At 36.1% G+C, this 21,907-nt stretch overlaps 1 protein-coding gene across 3 annotated transcripts in view; it reads left to right on the top strand.

Annotated features, from left to right (window-relative positions):
* Nucleotides 1-21,907, top strand: part of LOC134531781 (nuclear receptor coactivator 7) — a 667,626-nt gene that overhangs the window by 365,730 nt on the left and 279,989 nt on the right. For all 3 annotated transcript variants that reach the window (XM_063367692.1, XM_063367693.1, XM_063367694.1), the window contains one exon: nt 16,946-17,052. In XM_063367692.1, the coding sequence (XP_063223762.1) occupies nt 16,946-17,052 (107 nt within the window). The remainder of the gene's footprint in view (nt 1-16,945; nt 17,053-21,907) is intronic.

Below are 21,907 nucleotides of genomic sequence, written 5' to 3'. Positions count from 1 at the left end.
ACAAACAGACAAATCCAGCGATGATACTAAACAGATATTCTGGACATCACAATGACGACAGTGCAGACGAACACAGGAAGCTTCCTAAGACAACAGTTGCGACGTTTTGGGAACTGATATCTGTTCCCGTCCTCAGACACACACAGACATAAAGGACACTGGAAAAAAAAAAAACACCTCTCCTCGCACGGCCAGTGTGCTGCTTATGTTTTTAATTTTTTTGACATGGGCTGATTTTAGTTTTTTTTCCTGTGTGTTCGCATGTCCATCCTTTTTTTTTTTGTAATTTTCACGTTTCATTTTTTTTTTTTGTCCGTGATGGAAGTTTGTTCTGACATTCCGTGTAACCAGCAATGGTTAGAACATTTTGAATGAAATAAGTCTCTGCGACAGTGGTATCGACTAGGGGGCGCCGAGTCGTCCTGCGCACGTGAGCGCGTGCTTCCAGCAGGCTGGAGGTCGCGCGGCGGGCGTGGAAAGGCTGCGGCGAATGTCGAATGTCGAATGTCGAATGTCGTGCGCGCGGGAGGCGGGTCCAAGCCGCGGGCACAGTTCCCGGTCGCGTGACGTCCGCGCCTCGCTGGCCCGACGACGCCGCCGTGGTATACGCCGCAGCACAGAATAAACCAGCCCGACAGAAGATACATAAGTGGTGCCTATACCCGGGAACAAATAACATTAACAGTATATTGGTTGATTTTCTTAAACCAATACCGACTTGATAAAGTTTCGGATCATTTCGAGGACTATTTTTTTTGATTAGTCAGTTTCATTTAACAGAATTAGACAATTTCTCTGTAATGTAAATAATGGCTGCATGGGCGTGTCTGAGGGTGGTTGGTGTGTGGGGGGGGGGGGGGGGGTTAAGAGAAAGCAGTTGCTTTTCCCTCCCACTTTTCCTTGCGCAGTTGAAAAAATTAATTTAGCATGGTCCTGTTGTTGGAAATAAATTATAATTTAATTCTAACAATTATTGTAAAAAAATATGTATTAAAATTTGTTTCCTATTTTCCTATTAAAGAGGTTTGAATCCCGGAAAAGCCCTCCCCCGGGACAATTTTTTTTACTGATTTGAGTTGACAAATAGCAACAATTCACGCAAATTGAGCTTAAATTTTTTGTTTGTATTTACTTACATACAAGTAGTGAGATATGTTATGGATATTTTAAATACATCGAGAGAAAAAACTACAGGGGTACTAATTTTACTAATAAAAATAATGAAAATTGACCGGGCAGTAAAGCTGCGCAGAAAAATAATACTGTAGTGTCTCAATTAACCAAGCTTCGATTAACCCAGATTCCGTATAATACGAGCCGACTTGAAGCGCCATTACCAGTAAAGATGGTTGAAACATTTTCTTGAGGACCTAGAAAATGATCCAACTGTTGTTGAACGCCTAAAGAAAATAATCTCAATAATGCAATTTACTGTTTGGACAAATCATGATGTGACACAAAAGAATCTACACCGAAGAAAAGTCGAAAAAAAACATAATCCAGATAATTCAAACTGAAAACCAAAACGGTTTTCTTATTATATTCGTCTTATTCGAGATATTGCTTATCTCAGTTTGTCGTGGTAATAGTTACTCTACAGTATTGTAACTCAACATTAAAGGACTTATATGTTCAAGTTGTCAAAAAACATGTGTCATGGTGGGCGTAGCTAGCGCGTTGTTGAGGTTACAACTTTGTACAACTTTGTACTACCGTGTTGCAATGCTGTTTTCGTTATTTCATTACTAGTGTTGTCAAATATGTTCTGTGTGTAAAATACGAAATAATTTTAATATTCTCGTTCCGTAGAAATCTCTGTTTAGAAACAGCCAAAGACTTCTGACATCTGCATCATTCGTAACAACTTGCGTGTGGTTCCCCCCGGCACTTCGTGACTATCAATGTAGAATACGACACGTACAAGTTTCAGGATAAGTTAACCGAGGGATAGGCAACTTGCCGTTCCTTCCCGCATCGCGGGTTGCCCGTCTCTGCCAGGCGTAAGATGTTTTATAACGACGCCTAGCGCTATAACAAGATCTGTTATCCGACAAAAGCATTATAATGTAATCTCTAGAAGCAATTTAAATCTATCATTTTTTTCCATATAGCTTAAGATTGCAGTCAGGTGTATTTTTATTCAGTTCATAGATCGGCAAACCACAATATATTAATTACTTTGGACAGTTATAGAAGTCCGTCTTTAGCCAAGTGTATCAGTTTTATCTGCCGTCGTCCACGGAGAATAATCAGTTACATTCTCCCGGCTGTTACAAGCTAGGGACTGTTATCAAATATCAGACTACATCAAGATAAAAAAAAACTTCGAACGCTATTAGTTTGAATTATTATGCTAATAATTATTAAGGAATTCAAAATGGCGGTAATGAATTTCTTCTAAGGGTGGTCGAAAATGTGAACTGAAAATCGAACGCGATAAGAATGTTTGTGTGAAGCCAGGATTACAGTAGCTTGCGTCCGACATCCGTCAGTCCAATGCAGCTAGCCAAGCGTTTTGCTACACGACTTAGTCCATCAAAACGTTTTCCCAAATCAGTGTAGCAAACAACCCATGCCCTCTCTATCAAAGACTTACCTCGATGTTCTTTTGTTATTCATATTTTATGTTCCCGTACGTAACGTAGTAGCAAATCCTCGGGAAAATCGAAGAGTCATGGTTGAATTATTTGGACGCGAGATTTAACAGCCGCAATATTATTTAGCAAATTGTAAACACCAGTCATTGAAAAAAAAATGTACACAATCTTTTATTTTTGATAACGACTTCAATGACGTTTTAACTTTCTTCGCGCCAGAGCACATTTATGCCTTATATTGTTTGTTTTTTTTTGACGTGACAACGTCTAATAAATCGATGAACGCCGGTTGCACGCACGAAAAAGTGTCCCGTAACGCACATGGTCCCGTTACACTGTGTCCCGTTACGCTCATTGTACGCTTGCGCCGCATCGATCTCTCTTCCACTCGATTGGAACAACCATAGATTTGACTTTTTCGAGGCACATTAAACTTGAAACATTCCCATTCGTTTCCTACTTTTCCTATCATCGTCCTATCCTTAACAGAATAACATAGATTGGAAGAAGTTAAATAGCAAACATGTATAAAAGTTATAGTTGAAATAATCTGTTCGTTAAAGTAATAAACATGTTTGAATTAATGAGTGCAAATAAAAGTAAAATTATCAATTAAATTGTAGATTTCATTTCACTCCTTCTTTGTATCCATACAAAATAATGATTCAATTTTATTCATAAAAGTATGCAATCATTTCATCAATGTTTTGTTATGACGTTGTCAGGTTAAACTATAGTCCGTAAACCGACTTTACAGACAACCAATTTTTCTAGTATTCTAGTTTTGAGTTTTTAGATGATCATGAAAACATAGTATTTTATATTTTTTTAGTATTCTGATGCTGTAATTTTGTATTGGTCATAATGGTATATTTCCAGTTAATATTGGCGCATACGCATTAGTATTGCTGTGAAGAGAGTTCTGATTTAGATCGTGCTGTTTCAGTCTCCCCAACTATTTGTTGGAATGGGTGTCGTGCTTCTTCGAAACAAGTATGCCCTCGCAAATTTGAAGTATGTTTTACAGTGAGCAAAATGTTGGTAATGCGAGAACGTAGGTAAATCAGTTAGGGTGCTCTGCTTCAGAAAAATCAGGGAAAACTTAAAAATTTCAGGGAATTTTGAATTAATAAAAATTAGGGAATAGTCAGGGAAATATATCGTGGGGTGAACTACTAGGGACTACTAGGGACATTTAAATTGGTGAAATTTCAGGGGAAAAAAAAGCAATTAAGAGTTACAATATTTCATTCTTCTATACTCTAAATATGAAACGCTTAAGGAGGAGATATGAACCGAAAGACGCCATTTTAGTTTCATTAGTTTTTATGCTTTTACAATTTTTTAAAATAATCGAAATTTTGCCTTCGGTAAGGCAGAAATCATACATTAAGAGATTGTCAGTGACAATAACGTTGTGTCTCTTGACAATATTATAACAGTCGAAGTCATTCCACAAAACAATGTTTAAATACAAAAAGCCAATGACTTTGAGGCCGGTCCCATTGGAACCCAACACTCACTGCTAGCAGCACTATATTTACTAAGTTTCAACACACGCAAGGTAAATTTGCTTGCCCAAATGGGGCCTAACTTGTAAGTTAAAAGCAAAACAGATGGAAAATAACCTATGTTCAAAATCTTTAAAGGATGGCAGAACATTAACAACAAGATTAAATATGTCTTTTTGGATTTTATTTTTATCTTTTATTTTGTTAAAAATATACATAGAAAAATATTATTGACTTTACAAATATAGTTTTTATCTCTATTTTAAAAATTCAGGTACACATGATTTGTTATATTTTTTTTTACACAACATTGTTAGCTATATTTTATTGAAAGAGATAAGCTGTGATGCTAACCACACTGAGTCAAATTAGTTATACCACCAGCATGATTAAAATATGAAAAATAGAGAGTTTAAAAAAATTTCATGTAATTTTTATAGTCTACTTTTAGTGATAAAGTTCTGGTATTTGGAGCGCTTAAGTTTTTTCATGAAACTTATATGGCCACCAAAAAAAACTAGCATTTGTTAAACAAAAAAGTACAGAAAAGTGTAGAAATTGCACCATGGAAAACAAACATTATGAGCACCCATAAAAAAACAGTTCTTTATTTTCTTAACAGGTGATTCACACAAGGCAGATATCATAGAATAACACTTATCATTACAACAAGTAAAAGTCATTAAACTCTGAAAAACTACTGGCCATTACAGAAAAATGAATAAACACTACCATACCTCCAAACCTCCTTTATGTCGGTGACCTCCATCCCCCCCCCCCCTTTTTTTTTCTCTCTCAACGCTGTTTATCGTCAGTCAGCATTGTGATTCTCTCTGTCTAATGTGCTCAAAAACCCGAGTATACACACACTGCAAATCCAACCCCTTTTCTTCCTATATTGCCCTTAAATCCTCTGGGAATTATGAACATCCGGGAAGTAACTACATCCTTCTAGCACATTCTTCACTATTCTGTAGTAAACTCTCCCAATCGGTTCATAAACGAGGCGCCCCCCCCCCCTTTTTTTTCTTTAAACTCTCAACCTGTCTGATATGTACCCTAAGTTTTTTTTGTTATGTTGACAAGAAAATAGTTTACTCAACGCTATACTCGGTCTATGGTTGCTCTGAATGTTCGCGCTTTGTGAAGCACATGTAAATACTCATCTATGACTAGTTTATGCGATGACTTATGTTTTGTTAAGGTAAGGTTAATTATACTTATAAACCATGTCCTAAACTGTGTTTTTTTTTGTAGAAACATAAATAACAAAACATCTCAAGTGTGTCATAACCCTGCACACGGTCACAACTTCACGAGGTTAACTATTTGTATCAGCCAGTAGTTGTTAAGTTCATATATTACCCTATTGAATGAGCTATGCTTTAACGATCCTACGAAAATTGAACAGCAAAAAAAAAATAATATGGCTTAAAATCGGTTGAGATCAAGATGGCGTGATTCTGTTTTTATCTCTCCCTTAAACCTAATCAAACAGATCAAAAATTGATCCGTTTAAAATGATACTTTTAGTAAAACTTTAATTATTCGCAGACGTGTTTACAATTTCATAGGTAAAGCATGACATTTTTGAAACAGTAACACTTCCCAACTATGGTCGAGTTACAAGTCAATTAAAAGTAAAACTCTTTTTTTAATTATCGCTTGATAGAACGTGTTTATTGATAATCCCGATTAAACGTCCTACGCCAGAGGTTTATCTTATGGTTCAAATTCACTTCCAGCGTATTTTAAGTATTGATTATCTTGGTGAAAAGACTTTAGTGGTAAAGGGGGGGGGGGGATCTTGGTAACAGGTCATGTTCCTAACCGCCGGAAGTTAAGGGAGGTTTCAATAGTTCGTTATGCTATACAAAGTTTTTAGCGTTTAATATTTAGAATATATTTTTTTTTAAATTAGGGTAGACACTTACAAAAAATTTCTCGTATTTATGTTATTTGTTTCGGCTTCTTTTGGCGCAGTTAATGCGTGTACGCCTTATCTTACAATGAACCAGAAACAATTAATTATTCGTATGACATTTAAACAACATAAAATAATCACACCTAAACATTAAATTAAAAAGCCACAGTTCAAGAAAGTACTGATTAAACACGTAGGTAGGTTATCTAATAACATTAAATTTAAATACTAACACAAAGTGTATTAAAGATTTTTTAAAATTATAATGTTAATTAAAATATGTATTAGTAATATTCTAACTAAATATATTGCCATTCACACACACACACACACACAAACACGCTCGCACATACACAAATTCGTTGGTTAGATAACTGCAAATTTAGAAAGTGAAAGTTTTTTTTTTTTTTTTCGGTTTGCATTTTGGTCGAGGTTGTTCCAGACGTTAGCTGCAGTGGCTGTAAAGGATTGTGACATAATTTTGGTTTAATTATATATTTTTTTCTAAGAAATTGGGCTGAATCAATTTTTTCCAGGAAATCGTACACTCTCCTCGCTCGGAGCGTACAGTCATCTCGAGGATCCGAGGTCGCGTCGACATCGGAAGTGTTTCAGCTTCTGGTCGGGGTTGGAGGGGGCGGGCCGACGCGACGGGAGGAAACGGGAGTGAAAAAGCTCCGAGGAAGTCGGAGAGAGAGAGAGAGAGAGAGACGACCGCCGAGAGACAAAAGGGGAAGGAAAACAAAAAGAAGGAAGGGAATCAGCGAGGTGGAGTAAAGGACCGTGCCGCCAGAGAGAGAGAGCCACCAAGCCTGTCTCCTGCAGCGAAGACCGCGAGGCGAAGCTCCAGCCGAGTCGGATGGAGAGAACCGCAGACATTCGCGTGGTCCTGACCCCGAAAAGACCATCCGCCCAAGCACACGTTGCTTCGAATAGCACACTGTAGTGTAATTTTTTTTTTGACGTGACGACGTCTAAGAAATCGATGAACGCCGGCTGCACGCACGAAAAAGGATGACTCATTGTCCCGTTACGCACACTGTCCCGTTACGCTGTGTCCCGTTACGCTCATTGTATGCTTGCGCCGCATCTATCTCTCTCTCTCTTCCACTCGATTGGAACAACCATCGATTTGACTTTTTCGAGGCACATTAAACTTGAAACACTCCCATTCGTTTCCTACTTTTCCTATCATCGTCCTATCCTTAACAGAATAACACAGATTGGAAGAAGTTTAATAGCAAACATGTATAAAAAAATTATAGTTAAAATAATCTGTTCGTTAAAGTAATAAACATATTTGAATTAATGAGTGCAAATCAAAGTAAATTTATCATTTAAATTGTAGATTTCATTTCACTCCTTCTTTGTATCCATTCAAAATAGTGATAATTCAATAAAAATGATTCAATTTTATTAATAAAAGTATGCAATCATTTCATCAATGTTTTGTTATGACGTGGTAACGTTAAACTATCGTCCGTAAACCAACTTTACAGACAACCAATTTTTTTTGTAAATAGAACATGAAGTTTCGCGTAAAATTACAGGTATTTGTATTTTTTTTACATTTACATGAAAACAACTGTATCATCACAAAAATAGTGTTGGCAGTAAGTAATACTGGGACGGATTCTTTCTTACCCGGGAGATTATGTTTTGTGTGTGTTCCAGTTCCTCCAATGGTTAAAGTTGTTTGTAAATCGTTCCCTCAATAGCTTTCCAGTATTAATTGCGCACATAAAAATACACGATAAAAACAAAATAAAGTCAAATAGTTGAATATTCGATTATATTTTCCATGGTTTAAAAAAATTATGATTCAATAAAAAAATCAAATAAAATATAAAATTGTGTGCCAGTTTTCGTAATAAAAACTCAGTATTATCTCGAAAAAAAAGTATTTCATATATGCAAAAATAACCATAACCTTGTGTTGTTCAAAGATTCAATATATTTGTTTTAGGGTTACAAACTATTTCTTGGCAACTGTTTTCCAAAGGAAGCTTTTGTAAACGGACAGAATTTTTTTTATTCTGTGCGTTGGAATCCGCTGTAAATTTTAGATAGTTACATTAGATAGTTAATTTTAGATACAAATATCAAAGTTTAAGCAAAATTTCTTGGACGCCTGAGAGTGTGCGAAGTTCGTTACACGTTGCGGAACGGACAAACATGTTAAGGTTAGTTCCGAACTTATGGCTCGTGGCCTGCCTAACGTAAGCAAAATACGTAAAAACGTAAACGCAAAGTGAACAGTGTAAATACCAAACGCTAAGTCTTTCACCGCAGACGTCGGGAGAATATTTCTTAATAATTTTTAGGTCTCGTAAAAACGTAATACCTTAAGGTTAACTAAGATGGGATCGCAAAACCAATTAGTTTATCATTGATCACTATCTGCTGATTAGACTGGAAAAAAAATTGGGCGAGTCTTTCAGTACTCGTCAGTGATGTGTAAACATCTAACGTGGTAACGCTCAAATTCATGTGTTCTCATGTTGCAAATAATTTATAATCCAAAATTCTTACACAAAATTTAATTCAGAATTCTTAAAAATAATGCCAAACGTGATAAATATATTAAAAGTATTCATTTTAGAGAAAAACTGTAATAATTGTTTCCATTTATAAAATCTAACTATAAGTCTGTTAATACACCAAGCATGACAAATGTTTCAAGAGGTAAAGCGAGCAGACATCAGTGAAACTAACGTAGAAAAGGAACAACTTTCGAGTCATAAATATAAAGTGAAACCAATGTTTTGAACAGCGGCTTGAGTGTACCTATTAGTGGCCAGCCGGTCCTTGCCCCCCCCCCCTCCTGGTGGGAAACATTCCTCGAGGGATTAGCGGCCCGGCTTCGCTACCCCCCGTCCCCCGACATCCCTTCCGCGGCGCTATTTCATCGACGCTGAGCCCCTCTGGAGGATTCTGCAGGCTCCCGGAGGCCGCCGCGCGGAGTGTCTTAACTAGGACGCCATTGTTCTGGGAGTTTCGGGCGAAGGGTTGACTCTGATGATGTGACACTTCAAAAGGGGTGCGAGACCATTCCAGAAGGGGTGCTGAAGGGTATAAAAGTGGCGACGCCAGCCTCCGAGCGCGTGAAGGGGAGTGAGCGAGTGATAACTGAGTTACAAACGACGGGATTCGTATGCGGAGACTGGAGAATCGGGGACGGTGTCGCAGCGCGGACGAGTGAGTGGTGCGAGGCGGTGTGTTGGGACAGAGGTACGAGATAAGAGACGAGCAATAGGGAGAGCCATTGTCGAGCCTAGCTACAGTTAAGAGGGAGTGAACTGTGGACTATCCGAAAAAGTGATTAATATGTGGACATACATTTTAAGTGTTTTAATTTAATTAATATTGTTAATATTTGAGATATCTTTTCCGAACCTATTTTTTCCATCCGTAGCAATATTTTCCTGCACAATAGACAGTTTTCGCTGTAATCATTTACATTAATAACACGCATTTAATGCTTCCAGTCAGTAATGCAAAAACATCATATATGTTAAAACTTTTAAATAAATCATAATTGATTTTGACCGGGTGAATGACTATTGAAATTTGGTCTAGCTTCAAATAATTCATTGTTTATCTTAAGTATAATATTACTGATAAAACAGGTTGCTAAATTGCACAGAAATGTTTGATTTAATTTGCAGACAGGTATTAAGAAATAAAATGAGTACACTTCTATTAAAAATTACTAAACCTTTAGTTACTGATATTTTATCATTTATTATACTTCATCATTATTCATCATAATTTATTATCATTCATCATTATTTATCTTTATTCATCTTCATTCTTCATCATTTTTAAGATTTTAACGATAACTTTTCAATTCCCTGAGATTTTCCTGCTTTCAAATTTTTCCTATCTGCAGGAACCCTTTTATTTAACGGAAGTAGGAGAACTTTGAGACAAGTAATTATTTTAAACATAAATTAAAAAAAAAATTGTTTATAATATTATTATTTTTATCAGTTATACGCGTTAGTAATTAAGGAAAATTTTCAAAATGAGGAAATTAGATCCATCTCTATTTCTCTTCGTAGACGCATATATAATATATAATTATATAAATATATATAATTCAAAACACTCAGCATTAAGTACGAACATGTGTATAGTTATCATCTAACAATTAAACTATCTGCATTTCGGGGCCGTATTTTTTTGTGATAATCAATTAGGAAAAAAAAAAAAAAAATATCTGCTAACGCAATTAATTAGATGCTATTTTAACCTTTGTGTGCCATATCCCATTACCAAGTATTTAATTACTGTTTTATTGTGTTCCTACTCAAGGACGTTTCCAGCTTAAAACATAAAAGGGGTGTGGTGTTTCGGGAACTAAACAAAAAGGGGGGTAGAGTATTTTTCGGAATTCAACCTCTTTCGCGGTGTATGAGGGTACATGGTGTCATGTAATAATGAACAATGACAAAAATAACATCACAAACTAGTCAAAAAATATTTAACAATAGTTTGTATATTATTTACAAATTCTGTCTAACTAAATTTTCTTGCTGCTTGTTCTATTCATTTCCCCGACAATATCCTCTTTGGATTCCAAGCCAGAAATTATAGTAATGCGTGTGATTTTGAAAGTTATTTTTGTATTTATTAAATGTAACAAAAAAAACCTCGAATGATTTTGCTCACACGGGAAATTGAAAATTCCGTTGGCCATACTAAGCTACCCAATATTTTTAATGAAAATACAATCATAGTTTCGACAGTTAATTGCGGACAGTCACATACATATACATACATAAATATAAACATTCATTCAAACGCCAAACACACTAGTTTTTTAAGAATTCGCTTTCCTCGGTCGACAAGACTACATTTCTTTGTATCATAATAAATAATTGAAAATATTTATCACCTTATTTTATTTGTTCTTTGTGTGTTATTTCCAAAGAAAATTATGTTTTATTTCCACTTGCATGAACAACGAATATATAGCATTAAAATCGTGTTTTTGGTCCTCTTGTGTTTATTTTGTTGTGTCTTAGGCGGTGACTTAGTTTTTTTTTTTTTTTTGCATACTATAACTCTTCGTTCTTTTAATATGTTTCTTGCAATGAGGAAGACTTATTTTAAAGTAATTTTATGGATGTATCCCATATTGTTCCGCCAAAAACATTGTGGAAATGTGATTTACCACGTCAGATAATGGTTTGTAATCATGAATTAGAATCTTCGTCGTTAAAACCAGTCATTTTATTTTTATTAAACAGTGATTCAAAACTGTTTCTACAATGCAAAAACTATATTTCAGCCAATGTTTTTGGCATCCAACTATAGTCGCCGCACGGTAAGTTCATACTTTTAGGAAGCCCTGCTTCAAGCTGGGATCTATTTTCAAGGTGACTATGTATCCTTCCGCCAAATATCAACAATAACATTGCCATGTGGAAAACCATGTGACTACCACATGGCAATGTTTTGGTTGGGTAACTGTCAAATAGGGATGTAATTAATGGATAATAAAATTACACTGCAATTTTTATAATTGGTTAAATGTCAGTAGAAAATGTCATAACATCATGTTTAATAATTCAAATATTAAATATAAAAAAATCTAAGCAAATTTTTATAGTTTAGAGTTTAAACCCAGCGTGGTGCTGTGTCTTCACATAATATCTATAAAAATTGATGTTCAGTTTTACAAAAGAAATTTTGCTGCTTCGAGATTACTATATCACAAAGTGCTATGGTTGAAAGCATGAAAATTATGTCAGTATCATTTATGAAGAATTTAACTTTAAGAAATTATTCAGTATGAGGTAGCTATGTAAACTGTTAGTTTCCTAAAGCCGTGAGTGCCAGGCACATCACTGTCATTACATCGAGAGGTCATTTGTGAATAGAAAATAACAAATAAGGGTAAATATGTAGTTGGGCGGTATTTGCGAAAAAAAAATGTTAAAAATCCGAAAATACCTTTATTGTATGCTCTTCAACTTCCTCTTTTCATTAAAAGCGGCGGAGGTAAGAAATTCCAAATACTTTAGAAGATATCAAATTTTTAAATTTCATCACAATACCAGTGCATTAATGTGGCGATTATCATTGTTTCTTGTTTACGTACGAGTATCTACTTTTTTTATTGGATAATGATGTCACGTGATTGTTCGTGATAGGCCAGAATTCAAACGAACCAATACGTGATTATTTAGTTCATTTATTGTTTAAAACGGTGTTTAATTACCGCCTCCAACTTAGGTGAGTTTTTAACGTTCTAATTTTAAAGTCTTATTTGTTATTTTGATATTGTTGCGCAAGTAATAAGTAACAAAAAAAATACGTGAGTTATTACTGTGCATCCTTTGTTACGAGTTTGTTATGTCAGGTCAGTTACATTATAAATAATTTAAAACTAAAGAATAATTAAAATTAATTCACATTATTTTTAATGTCGGCTTAGTTTGAAAGTATAAATAATGTAACTGACCTGACCTAATCAACCATTTTATTAATTACGCATTGACGATTCGCGTATTCACGAACACACAGCAAAATAAAAAAAATGGCGTCGCTCGAATGGTTCCACAGGTCTTGTATTGCAAAATTAAAAATTTCTATATCTCCTAAAGTATTTGGAATTTCTTATCTCCGCCACTTTTAATGAAAAGAGGACGTTGAAGAGCATAAAATAAAAGTATTTTCGGATTTTTAACATTTTTTTTCGCAAATACCGCCCAACTACATATTTACCCAAGTTAGTAACACTTTTCTGGCTAAAAGGTTATGGCTAACCAACATGTGTTTTGTAATTAGAGGCATTATTTTCTATCAAGCAGAATAAATTTTAAATTCAAATTATAAGTTATACATTAAACATTTCTGTAAGTGTGTATTTTTATGTGTATGTGGTTTGTCTCATATAAAAACTATATCACTTAAGTATGTACAATGCAGAAAAGAAATTGTTGCCATAAAAAACTTAACTTAAGAATCTGTAATAAAATAAATGTATTAAATAAATCGAAACTCAGCAATAAATTATCACTACCATCAATATTATGTTATATCCTGTAATGAAACTAATGTTTAAGAATCACATATAAACACAGCAGAGAAATTACATATCACTAAACACGTTATCCAGAACACCTGTAATTAAAAAGCATACATTAGCACATTTACCCTGAGCATATATTCAAATGCTGTATTTTTTTATGGTTACAGGTGTTAACAAAAAGTCATGACAACAACCTACATAGAGTTGAATTTCTACTCAAGTTTTTTAAAATGCATTCTAATTATTGACAATTATGTTTCCTAACCTATTTACCAAACCTAATTTCATGTAAATAAACCTCATTTGGGTTGGGTTAGGTTACATTATGTTGGTTGCGTATAGGTTATGTTAGGTTAGTATCTGTGTACATGCCCTTACATTTAATATGTTTTGCTTGTGGGACATTACCTAATATATAAACGAAAATATAAGAACGTGTCTGTTTGTAATTTGCCCGACATTCAAAACAAGAAAGCTGCGAGGAAGGTACTTTTACACTATTTTACAAACACGCCCCACACTAACGGAACGTTTTCACGCACATACTTTCATAACGTGTTAATTAGTAACTAACTTTTTCACGGTCGTGACGCCCAGATCTAGAAGAAATGCTGTCATTTCTGCGACATCACCCTGTTCCAGTTGACCTGTATTTATTAACATCGTAACTCTTCGTGCCACATCGATAATATCGTGCTGTCTCCTTCTTCTTTACATTCATTTTAATAACCTAACAAACCGTAATAACTAACACAAAGTTACACTGTAAAAGCAATAGTTCACTACAAGTTACAATTAAGACAACCCTTTAAAATTAGAAAATTAATTAGTACACAAATACACTGGATGTTTTCGGAAAATCAGAAGTCGTTTTGAGCAAACAAAAACAAGCGTTCAACATGGATCGGGCCGACACACAGTTACGTAGGTGATTCATCCGCAACAGCTTGCAACGTCATCTGTAAACAAAATAACTTAACTTTCGTATATATTAAACAATATTACTCCAGGATCTGGAAGTAAACATATGTGAAACATTTTCAGCAATATTTATCGTTATTTCAGCTGTTCAAAATTACATACTAAGGAACTATTTCTTCAAGTGTGTAGCCAACATACCGATAAATATCGTTGCCACGCGTGTTTAAAAACTTACATATAAAATTAACAAATACAAATTATTTCAGTATTCATACACACGTACGGAAACGTAATAGCTTGATAAATTATGTCGTCCTATTTTGTTTATTTATTTGTCAAACAAATTGCACAATTGTAAACCAAATATTCTTAGTTCCATTTTTCAACAGTTCTTCCCAAAAGTACGAACTTACCGTGCGGCGACTATAATATAGCGCAACATGGTGAAGAAAAAAATGGCTTCACACAGTTAACACTTTGTTCACTTTTGGTCAAGATGCACTTTTAACCATGAACTAGACCACCGTTTGAAGTTCTCTCTAGTTGTTTGAAGTTCTCTCTAGTTGCACAAAACACTAAGATGTACGATATGTCTAAAATTCATATATTTTGGGTTGAAAATAGTTGAGTAAATAACTAAAGCACTATTAAATTTTTTTTAAACTGCTCTCATGAAATGTGGTGTTTGTAACATAGTGTCTTATGACTCAGAGGTACAGATATATCTTTACTATAAAGAAAGTGATTTTGGTATGAAGTTAGCGTGTTTTTTTTTTTGCTGGACCATCGAGAGTGTGGGGCAAAAAAAAAAGGGGGGGGGGGGAGGGGGAGGGAAGGTTTACAAACACCAGCGAGGTCCTGGTTGAGTTTCGAGATTTTTTTTAATCCTTGAGTTTACCTTAACAAGACAAAAATGACAATTATTGCCAATATAATTCATAGGAAAGCTTACATGTAATACACGCTCATATCACGTTTGAAAGTTGAAGACTGAGTAATTGGAAAGGGGGGAGACATGTTTATTTGCCCCCGGGTACTTGATTTCCTCTCGCGCGACCTTGAAGTATGTGTGTGTATGTGTGTGTGTGTGTGGTGGTGGGGAAAAAAAAGGGGGGAGGGGGTTTGTTGTCGTGCGGCGGCTCACGTAGGCGGTCGCCGTACTTGTAGTGTAAATTGTTTCTGTAATGGAACAGGAATATTAATGCAAAATTACAGGTATTTTGAAATCTTGTACATTTAAATGACAACTATGACACTACAAAATAATGTTCGCGGTAATACTAGGCTCGGATTCTTATTACCCGACCATTTATGCAGTACCTTCAATAGTTGCAGTTATTTGTCTACTGTTCACTGAATATCTTTCCAGTATTAACTGCGCATGTTAATAAACACAAAACACAAAACACAAATCAGTGTCCAGCTATTGAATATTAAATTATCTTTTCTGCGGTTTAAAAAAACAACATTTGAGCGAGTCTTTCTGTACTTGTCAGTAATGCCTAAACATCTAACCTTAGTAACGAACAAATTCTTGTGTTCTCATGTTGTTGACGTTGCCAATAAAGTTACTATACAAAACTCGGACACTAAATCGAACGTAGAATTCTTTAAAATAATGCTGAGCGTGATTCATATTAGGATAAATAAAATATTCGCTTTTCAAATACCAAAATTTCTGGATGTGAATCGTACACGTTAGAATTCGCGGCCTGTATCGTAAACGTTGCTTGCTAGAAAATATCCAAAAACCCGGCTTTGAAACTGATTTTCTTACAAGGAAATTTTATTAAAATACTGCCCGTCTTGTTAAAATTCACAAACCAGTTAATTATATAAAATTTCCACACACGTTAGAAGTTATACTTCTATGGCATTACTAAAAAATTAACCTTAAACATTTGAAGTATATGTTTGTATATTTCTTTTTGCTTAAACGATGGAAATTTGTCTGAAAATACTTCGTACAAACAAACCTTAACCTTATTGAGCTGATTCATAATTATTATTAGATGATATTTTATTAATATTGTGGTTTAAAAAGTAATAATAATTTTTCCAGTGGCGAGGTTTGAACATCATACTGAGCTTTACAAGTGCGCACTCTAACGCTCTGCTACCGAACCTGTTGGGATTTTGCAAGAAGAATGTGTATTACAATCATTGTAATGTCAGTTTTCTTACGTATTTAAAAACTTGTAATTACTTTTTATTATGACTATTTTAGTTTACCAAATATATTCATGGGTAGTTTCACTATCATAAAGTTTCATTTGGCACACCAATAAGTTTGGTATGTCCCATAATGTGTACGAAAGTGACTATGTACGGGCACCGTGCGGTTACAGATTTCCGTTCATTCGACTTCCGTTCCATTCACGAAATTACTCCTACCTAATGCCGTACACCGAGAGCTAGGATATTTTTTTACACATCAAAAATTATGCTTGAATGTAACATCATTCAAAATTTAAAATTATGCGCCGATTTTCGTTAAAAAAAATACTCAGCATTTTATCGAAAAATAACGTATTTAATTTTATGCATAGATAACCATAGCTATGTGTTGTACAAAGTTACATACAATACCTTTCTTGTGGTATTACTAGAGACCGGAAAAATTTCGCGGATTCATTTCGCGATAGGCTAAAACTCAAAATACACATACCTCTAAAGCTGCTGTTGTTATTGGCTCACTGTTCATCTGGACGACCATGGGCCAATGGGAAATAGGCTACTTAACTAAAGAAGTATCGTATCACAGGCAAACCGTTTGAGACGACTCACAAGTCAGCAGCCGATGAACAGCCGTTATTTTCCCCGAGTATACTGAGAACTGTGTAGTCTATCCTGAAGGTCATCGAAAACGCGAAATTTTTCCAGTCCCTAGGTATTACAAATAATTTCATAGCTACTGGTTTCCAAAGGTATGTATTTTTCCTGTGTGCAGGAGCAAGAGTCGAAGCGTGGACCACGGATTCAGCCCGCCCTTCGACCTGGACTCGCTCCGCAGCAAGGTGGAGGGGCGCTTCGAGAGCGTGGACAAGCTGTCACGTGGTGAGTGCTGCATACCTCTGTTCACCGTCCTCTACCTTTGAATATATACACTGTATAGAAGTCGCCAGCCCAGGTTAAAATGTCTAATACTGTTTTGAGGTAGTTGGTTAATTCACCGCCGCAATCGCCACCATATCTCTAGGGCATCGACTTGTGTTTGGTCCCTAGCGGACAAATGTCGAACTCTTTCAAACAAACCCTTTCCCACCCCTCCCTCAAACACGCGTTGTCATCCACCCACCCTCTTCCCCACCTCTCATCCCTACAGTTGTGTGACGCACAAACTCCCGTTGAACGACCTTGAGCTGCAGTGAATGTTGGGTTGTGGAGGGGGGGGGGTTGGGTGCGGGGGAATGACAGCGGGCGACAGTGCTGCGCTCTAACGTGCAAATAACAACCTAAGACGATACAGGGCGTTACGGCAGCGCACTGCAGCGGTGAAGTTCCCAAGCTGCTCATCATACGCTCCTGAAAAACGTAGAGTAAATCCTATCCACTCGCGACTTCTATACAGTATATATATATTACAAGCGTCTACTTGGTGTTCCAAAAAACTGCTTACATTTATGGTGTCCCACAACTCAACGTCAAGCCGAGAACAGTTGATAGGCCAATAATTAATTACTGTTAGGTGTGAAGAAATAAAAAAAATTATCTTAGTTTTTGAGTTATAAACTTTATTTTTTAAATTTTCAAAATCCCTACCCTGCAGTACTTTTGCTACAATTTTTTTGGCTACGCAGTCCTAAATAACCCTACTATTGTAAACAAATAAAAATCAAACCAAGCATACTAGCCTTTTTTTTGTGTAAAGAGGGGGGGGGGGGGGGAGAATATTTTCATGGCTAATGCTGAAAACGTTTTAATCCGGTAATTTTGACTATTCATATTGTAAAAAAATTACCGTGCAAACTTAGAAAGTTATTTTCTTAAATGAGGCACATTTTCAAATATCTTGCTAAGTTAGCATATATTGTTTGTACAGTATAAATAGTTAAAGTTATACCATTAATAATTTTAGTGCATACGTTGGACCGAGAGTTTTTTTACTAATGTAAATAAGTTATTTTTATTTCTGATCAATATTAGGATTATTCAGGTTTAAGTAACCAAAAGTTGTATTAACATTATCTAATACTTTGGCGTAGGGTGGGGATTTAAAAACATTTTTAGAAATGTCTGAAACTCAAAAACTACGTCACTTTTTTATGTTTTTTTTTAATCCATAAACGTAATTAATTGGCTTATCCGTTCTCGGCTTGAAGTTCAATTCCGGGATATTATTTTATGTTTATACTTAGACCCTACAATTTCACGGTATATTTGACCGGCAGGCTAGAATGCAGTCTTACTCACGTTCAAGAGTTCGTGAACAGTGTTCGTTGGCTAACGCTCTAGTTTAACGCCTGCTTCATATTTCACTGATACACAGAATACACAAGTGGTCAAGCATAAATAATTACTGGACACGTGTGAAATTTGCGTTTTTTTTGTACCAGGATGAACTCCACTAATTTTTACATACATAAGTCGGTGTCTATTGTTCATTGCAGCCGCCATATTTTACTTTTCCCATCGGATTGCATGTGATCGGGTTATTATAATTTTATAATGTCGTCATTTTCTTGTCCTTCGGGGCGTGTCATAACTACGTGCGGTGCAATGTGATGTAACAGCCTTTCTCCAAATAGAGACCAGAAAAATATCCTGATTCATGTCGTGAAATGCTAAGATTCAAATAATTATACCTTTGTGCTGCTTCTGCTGTTGGTTCACTGTTAACGTGGAGGACTCTGGGCCAATAGAGACCCTCAATCAAAGAAGTTACGACTCACAAGTTACCCAGTAGAGACGCCTAACAAGTCAGCAGCCAATGAACAGGTAACGTTTGCCTGAAAATGAAGAGGATTGTGGAGTAAATCTTGGAGGTCACTGAAACCCGCGAATGTTTCCAATTCCTAACCTTCATTTTTTCTGATTATTTCCATCAAGTTCCATGTCTGCAAGCGCGTGTCATATTAGTGAATATCCCATCTCTGTAGACCTGCACAATTTACGTTATTATTTGTATAAAGGCTGGAATACATATCACTCAACTCTCAAACTGCGTTCTCATTGGACCATACGTATTGTAGTTTTGACACACTCCGAATGACAATGAACCAATAAAACCATTACAAATTTCTAATGACCCAGTCACATGCAATCCGGCTGATAGGCCAGCTGACATTGCACAATAGACGCCGACATATTTGTGTACAATAGTGTGGAGTTCATCCTGGTACCAGAAAATAATTCGAAATTTGTAACTCTCTGCCAATCACATAGGCATTTGTAGCGTGACGTGGTGTTGAAACGTAGATATAGCGAAATTGTGTGTCCATAAATATCACAATATTTTATGGGTTTGAAACTTTTATATTGACCTGAGAGTAAATTATTGCTTTGAAATACTTATTCCCCACAACCTGTCGAACATTATTCACTTTGTATTCTCTTAGAACTTGAAAATATTTTTCTTTATCAATTCAATAACCTTTGTTAGTATTTTTGTGATACTGTTTGTCATAATGACTTAAATGACCTTTTTTGAAGAGACTTAAAAAAACTTGCATTTTTGCGTAATTTTCGGGTGAAGGTACAGTTAAACGTTTTAGGAGCATACACGTGAAACGTTTTATGCATTCACCGATACTAGCTATTTCGTGGTAAAATTAAAATAGCTCTCGGAGAAATAATTTGACTTTGTTCAGTTCTGAGACATTTTGAGTATGTGACATTGACATCTTATACATGTGCAAAAAAAAATTTCGTTTAGTAAAAATTACGTCTTCATTAACAGTTTCGGTATCAAATAATTAGTAGGAAATGTGCACACCATGCTGTATTGATCATAAGTGCCAATTAATATTCCTTAAAAATATAACAATTTTGTGTTCGAAGTATCAAAATTGTCATGAATATTTTTTTTATTACTAGAGATAAGAAAATTCTGCTGATTCGTTTGACCGCAAGCTAGAATGCAAACCTTCATACTGTTGCACCGTGTTCATAATTGGACACGCCCCTCTATGACCGTGAGCCAACGATGCCCAGCTTGGAGAGAAGTAAGCGAATCAGTAGGGACCGGAAAAATTCGCGAGTTCAATGACCTGTGTAGGATGAACTCCATAGTTCTACGTGCACTCGGTCAAATGTAACCCACTCATTGGCTGCTGTCTTGTGAGAAGTCCCAACGTAGCAGCCTGTGATTCGATAAAGCTTTGGTTGGTTGTTTCTCATTGGCCCAGAGTCATCCAAGTGAATTGTGAGCCAATAGCAGAGGCAACACTGAGGTATAACTATTTGTATTTTAGCCTATCGCGAAATGAATTCGCGAATTTTTCCGGTCTCTACTAATCAGGTATTGTCGATTAATGAGAATAAAAAAGTTCTCGGACAATCTAAAAGCGAACGTTGGTAGAGCAAACACGAGGCTTTGAATTTTAACCTGCCGCCAAACAATTTCACGAAAATTCCGGTTCTCTGTTTATTACAGTTCTACGATGCCAGATTTTTTAAAATGAAACATTATCCAGTTGTTTCATATGTGTGTTTAAGCAAATATCGTAATACGACAGTATGGGAAACTACCCAACTATCATTGCGTAGAGACCTGTAAAATTCGCGGATTCATTTCGCGATAGGATAGAGTCCAAATACTTTTGACATTATTTTGCTTCAGTGATTGGGCCACAGTTTATCTGAAGGACTCTGGGCTAATAAAAGATCTTTAACAGAAGAATTAGCGAATCACGATCATTCCAGTCAACAGATGTTACAAGTCCGTAACCAATCAGCATATGTAATTTGCACGAGTGCATACAGGATCATGGAGTCTATCCTTTAGGGATTTGAAATCGCGAATTTTACAGGTCTCTATTCATTGGCGAGCGCGAGACAATTTACTGCATTGCTTTCAATCTATTTTCACTCCACGCCGCTAGATGCCATTACTTTCACGCACTTAAAACACATTGTATAAAAGACTTAGTTACACTCCACGCCGCCAGGTTCGCTGACATTACTTGTCTCGCGTATTTCTTTACGAGTTTCCTATAGTGTCCCTATTACAATATTTAGTGTAAGTATATCGCGTGTTAAGGATCGTAATGAAATTATTTGTTTCTCTTAAAATTGTTCACTCCTGCGAAATGCAGCTAGTTGAAAAAAACATCTATCGTGTAACTAAGCCGTGAAAAGCATGTTGCGCATTGCAGAGCGGAATCTCGGCGATGCAGCCTCTTGTGGAACCAGCGGGGGCGATAGATAATCTGCGCTGTTTTGCTCTTCCACCCCCCTCAGCCACCGCGGGTGTGAGATTCCCGAAGCCCATGTCGAGTGAGGCCGCAAGCCCTCTGCCGAGACGTGTTCAAACTCGCCTGCAACTAACTACACAGCTCGCGTGTGTGGGAGGCAGCGGGCGGGTTCGAAATGCGCGCCATATCGCAGTTCCATCCCGGGTCTGTGGGCTATCATCTAACTCTTGAGTGAATTACAAGACACTAGCATCAGCAACTTTTTGACGTGACAACGTCTAATAAATCGACGAACGCCGGCTGCACGCACGAAAAAGGATGACTCATTGTCCCGTTACGCTCATTGTCCCGTTGCGCCGCTTCTATCTCTCTTCCACTCGATTGGAACAACCATCGATTTGACTTTTTCGAGGCACATTAAACTTGAATCACTCCCATTGGTTTCCTACTTTTCCTATCATCGTCCTATCCTTAACAGAATAACACAGATTGGAAGAAGTTAAATAGCAAACATGTATAAAACTTATAGTTAAAATAATCTGTTCGTTAAAGTAATA

This window comes from Bacillus rossius, chromosome 5 (assembly GCF_032445375.1).
Source record: "Bacillus rossius redtenbacheri isolate Brsri chromosome 5, Brsri_v3, whole genome shotgun sequence".
Lineage (NCBI taxonomy): Eukaryota > Metazoa > Arthropoda > Insecta > Phasmatodea > Bacillidae > Bacillus > Bacillus rossius.
This window is presented reverse-complemented; position numbering and strand designations above follow the sequence as displayed.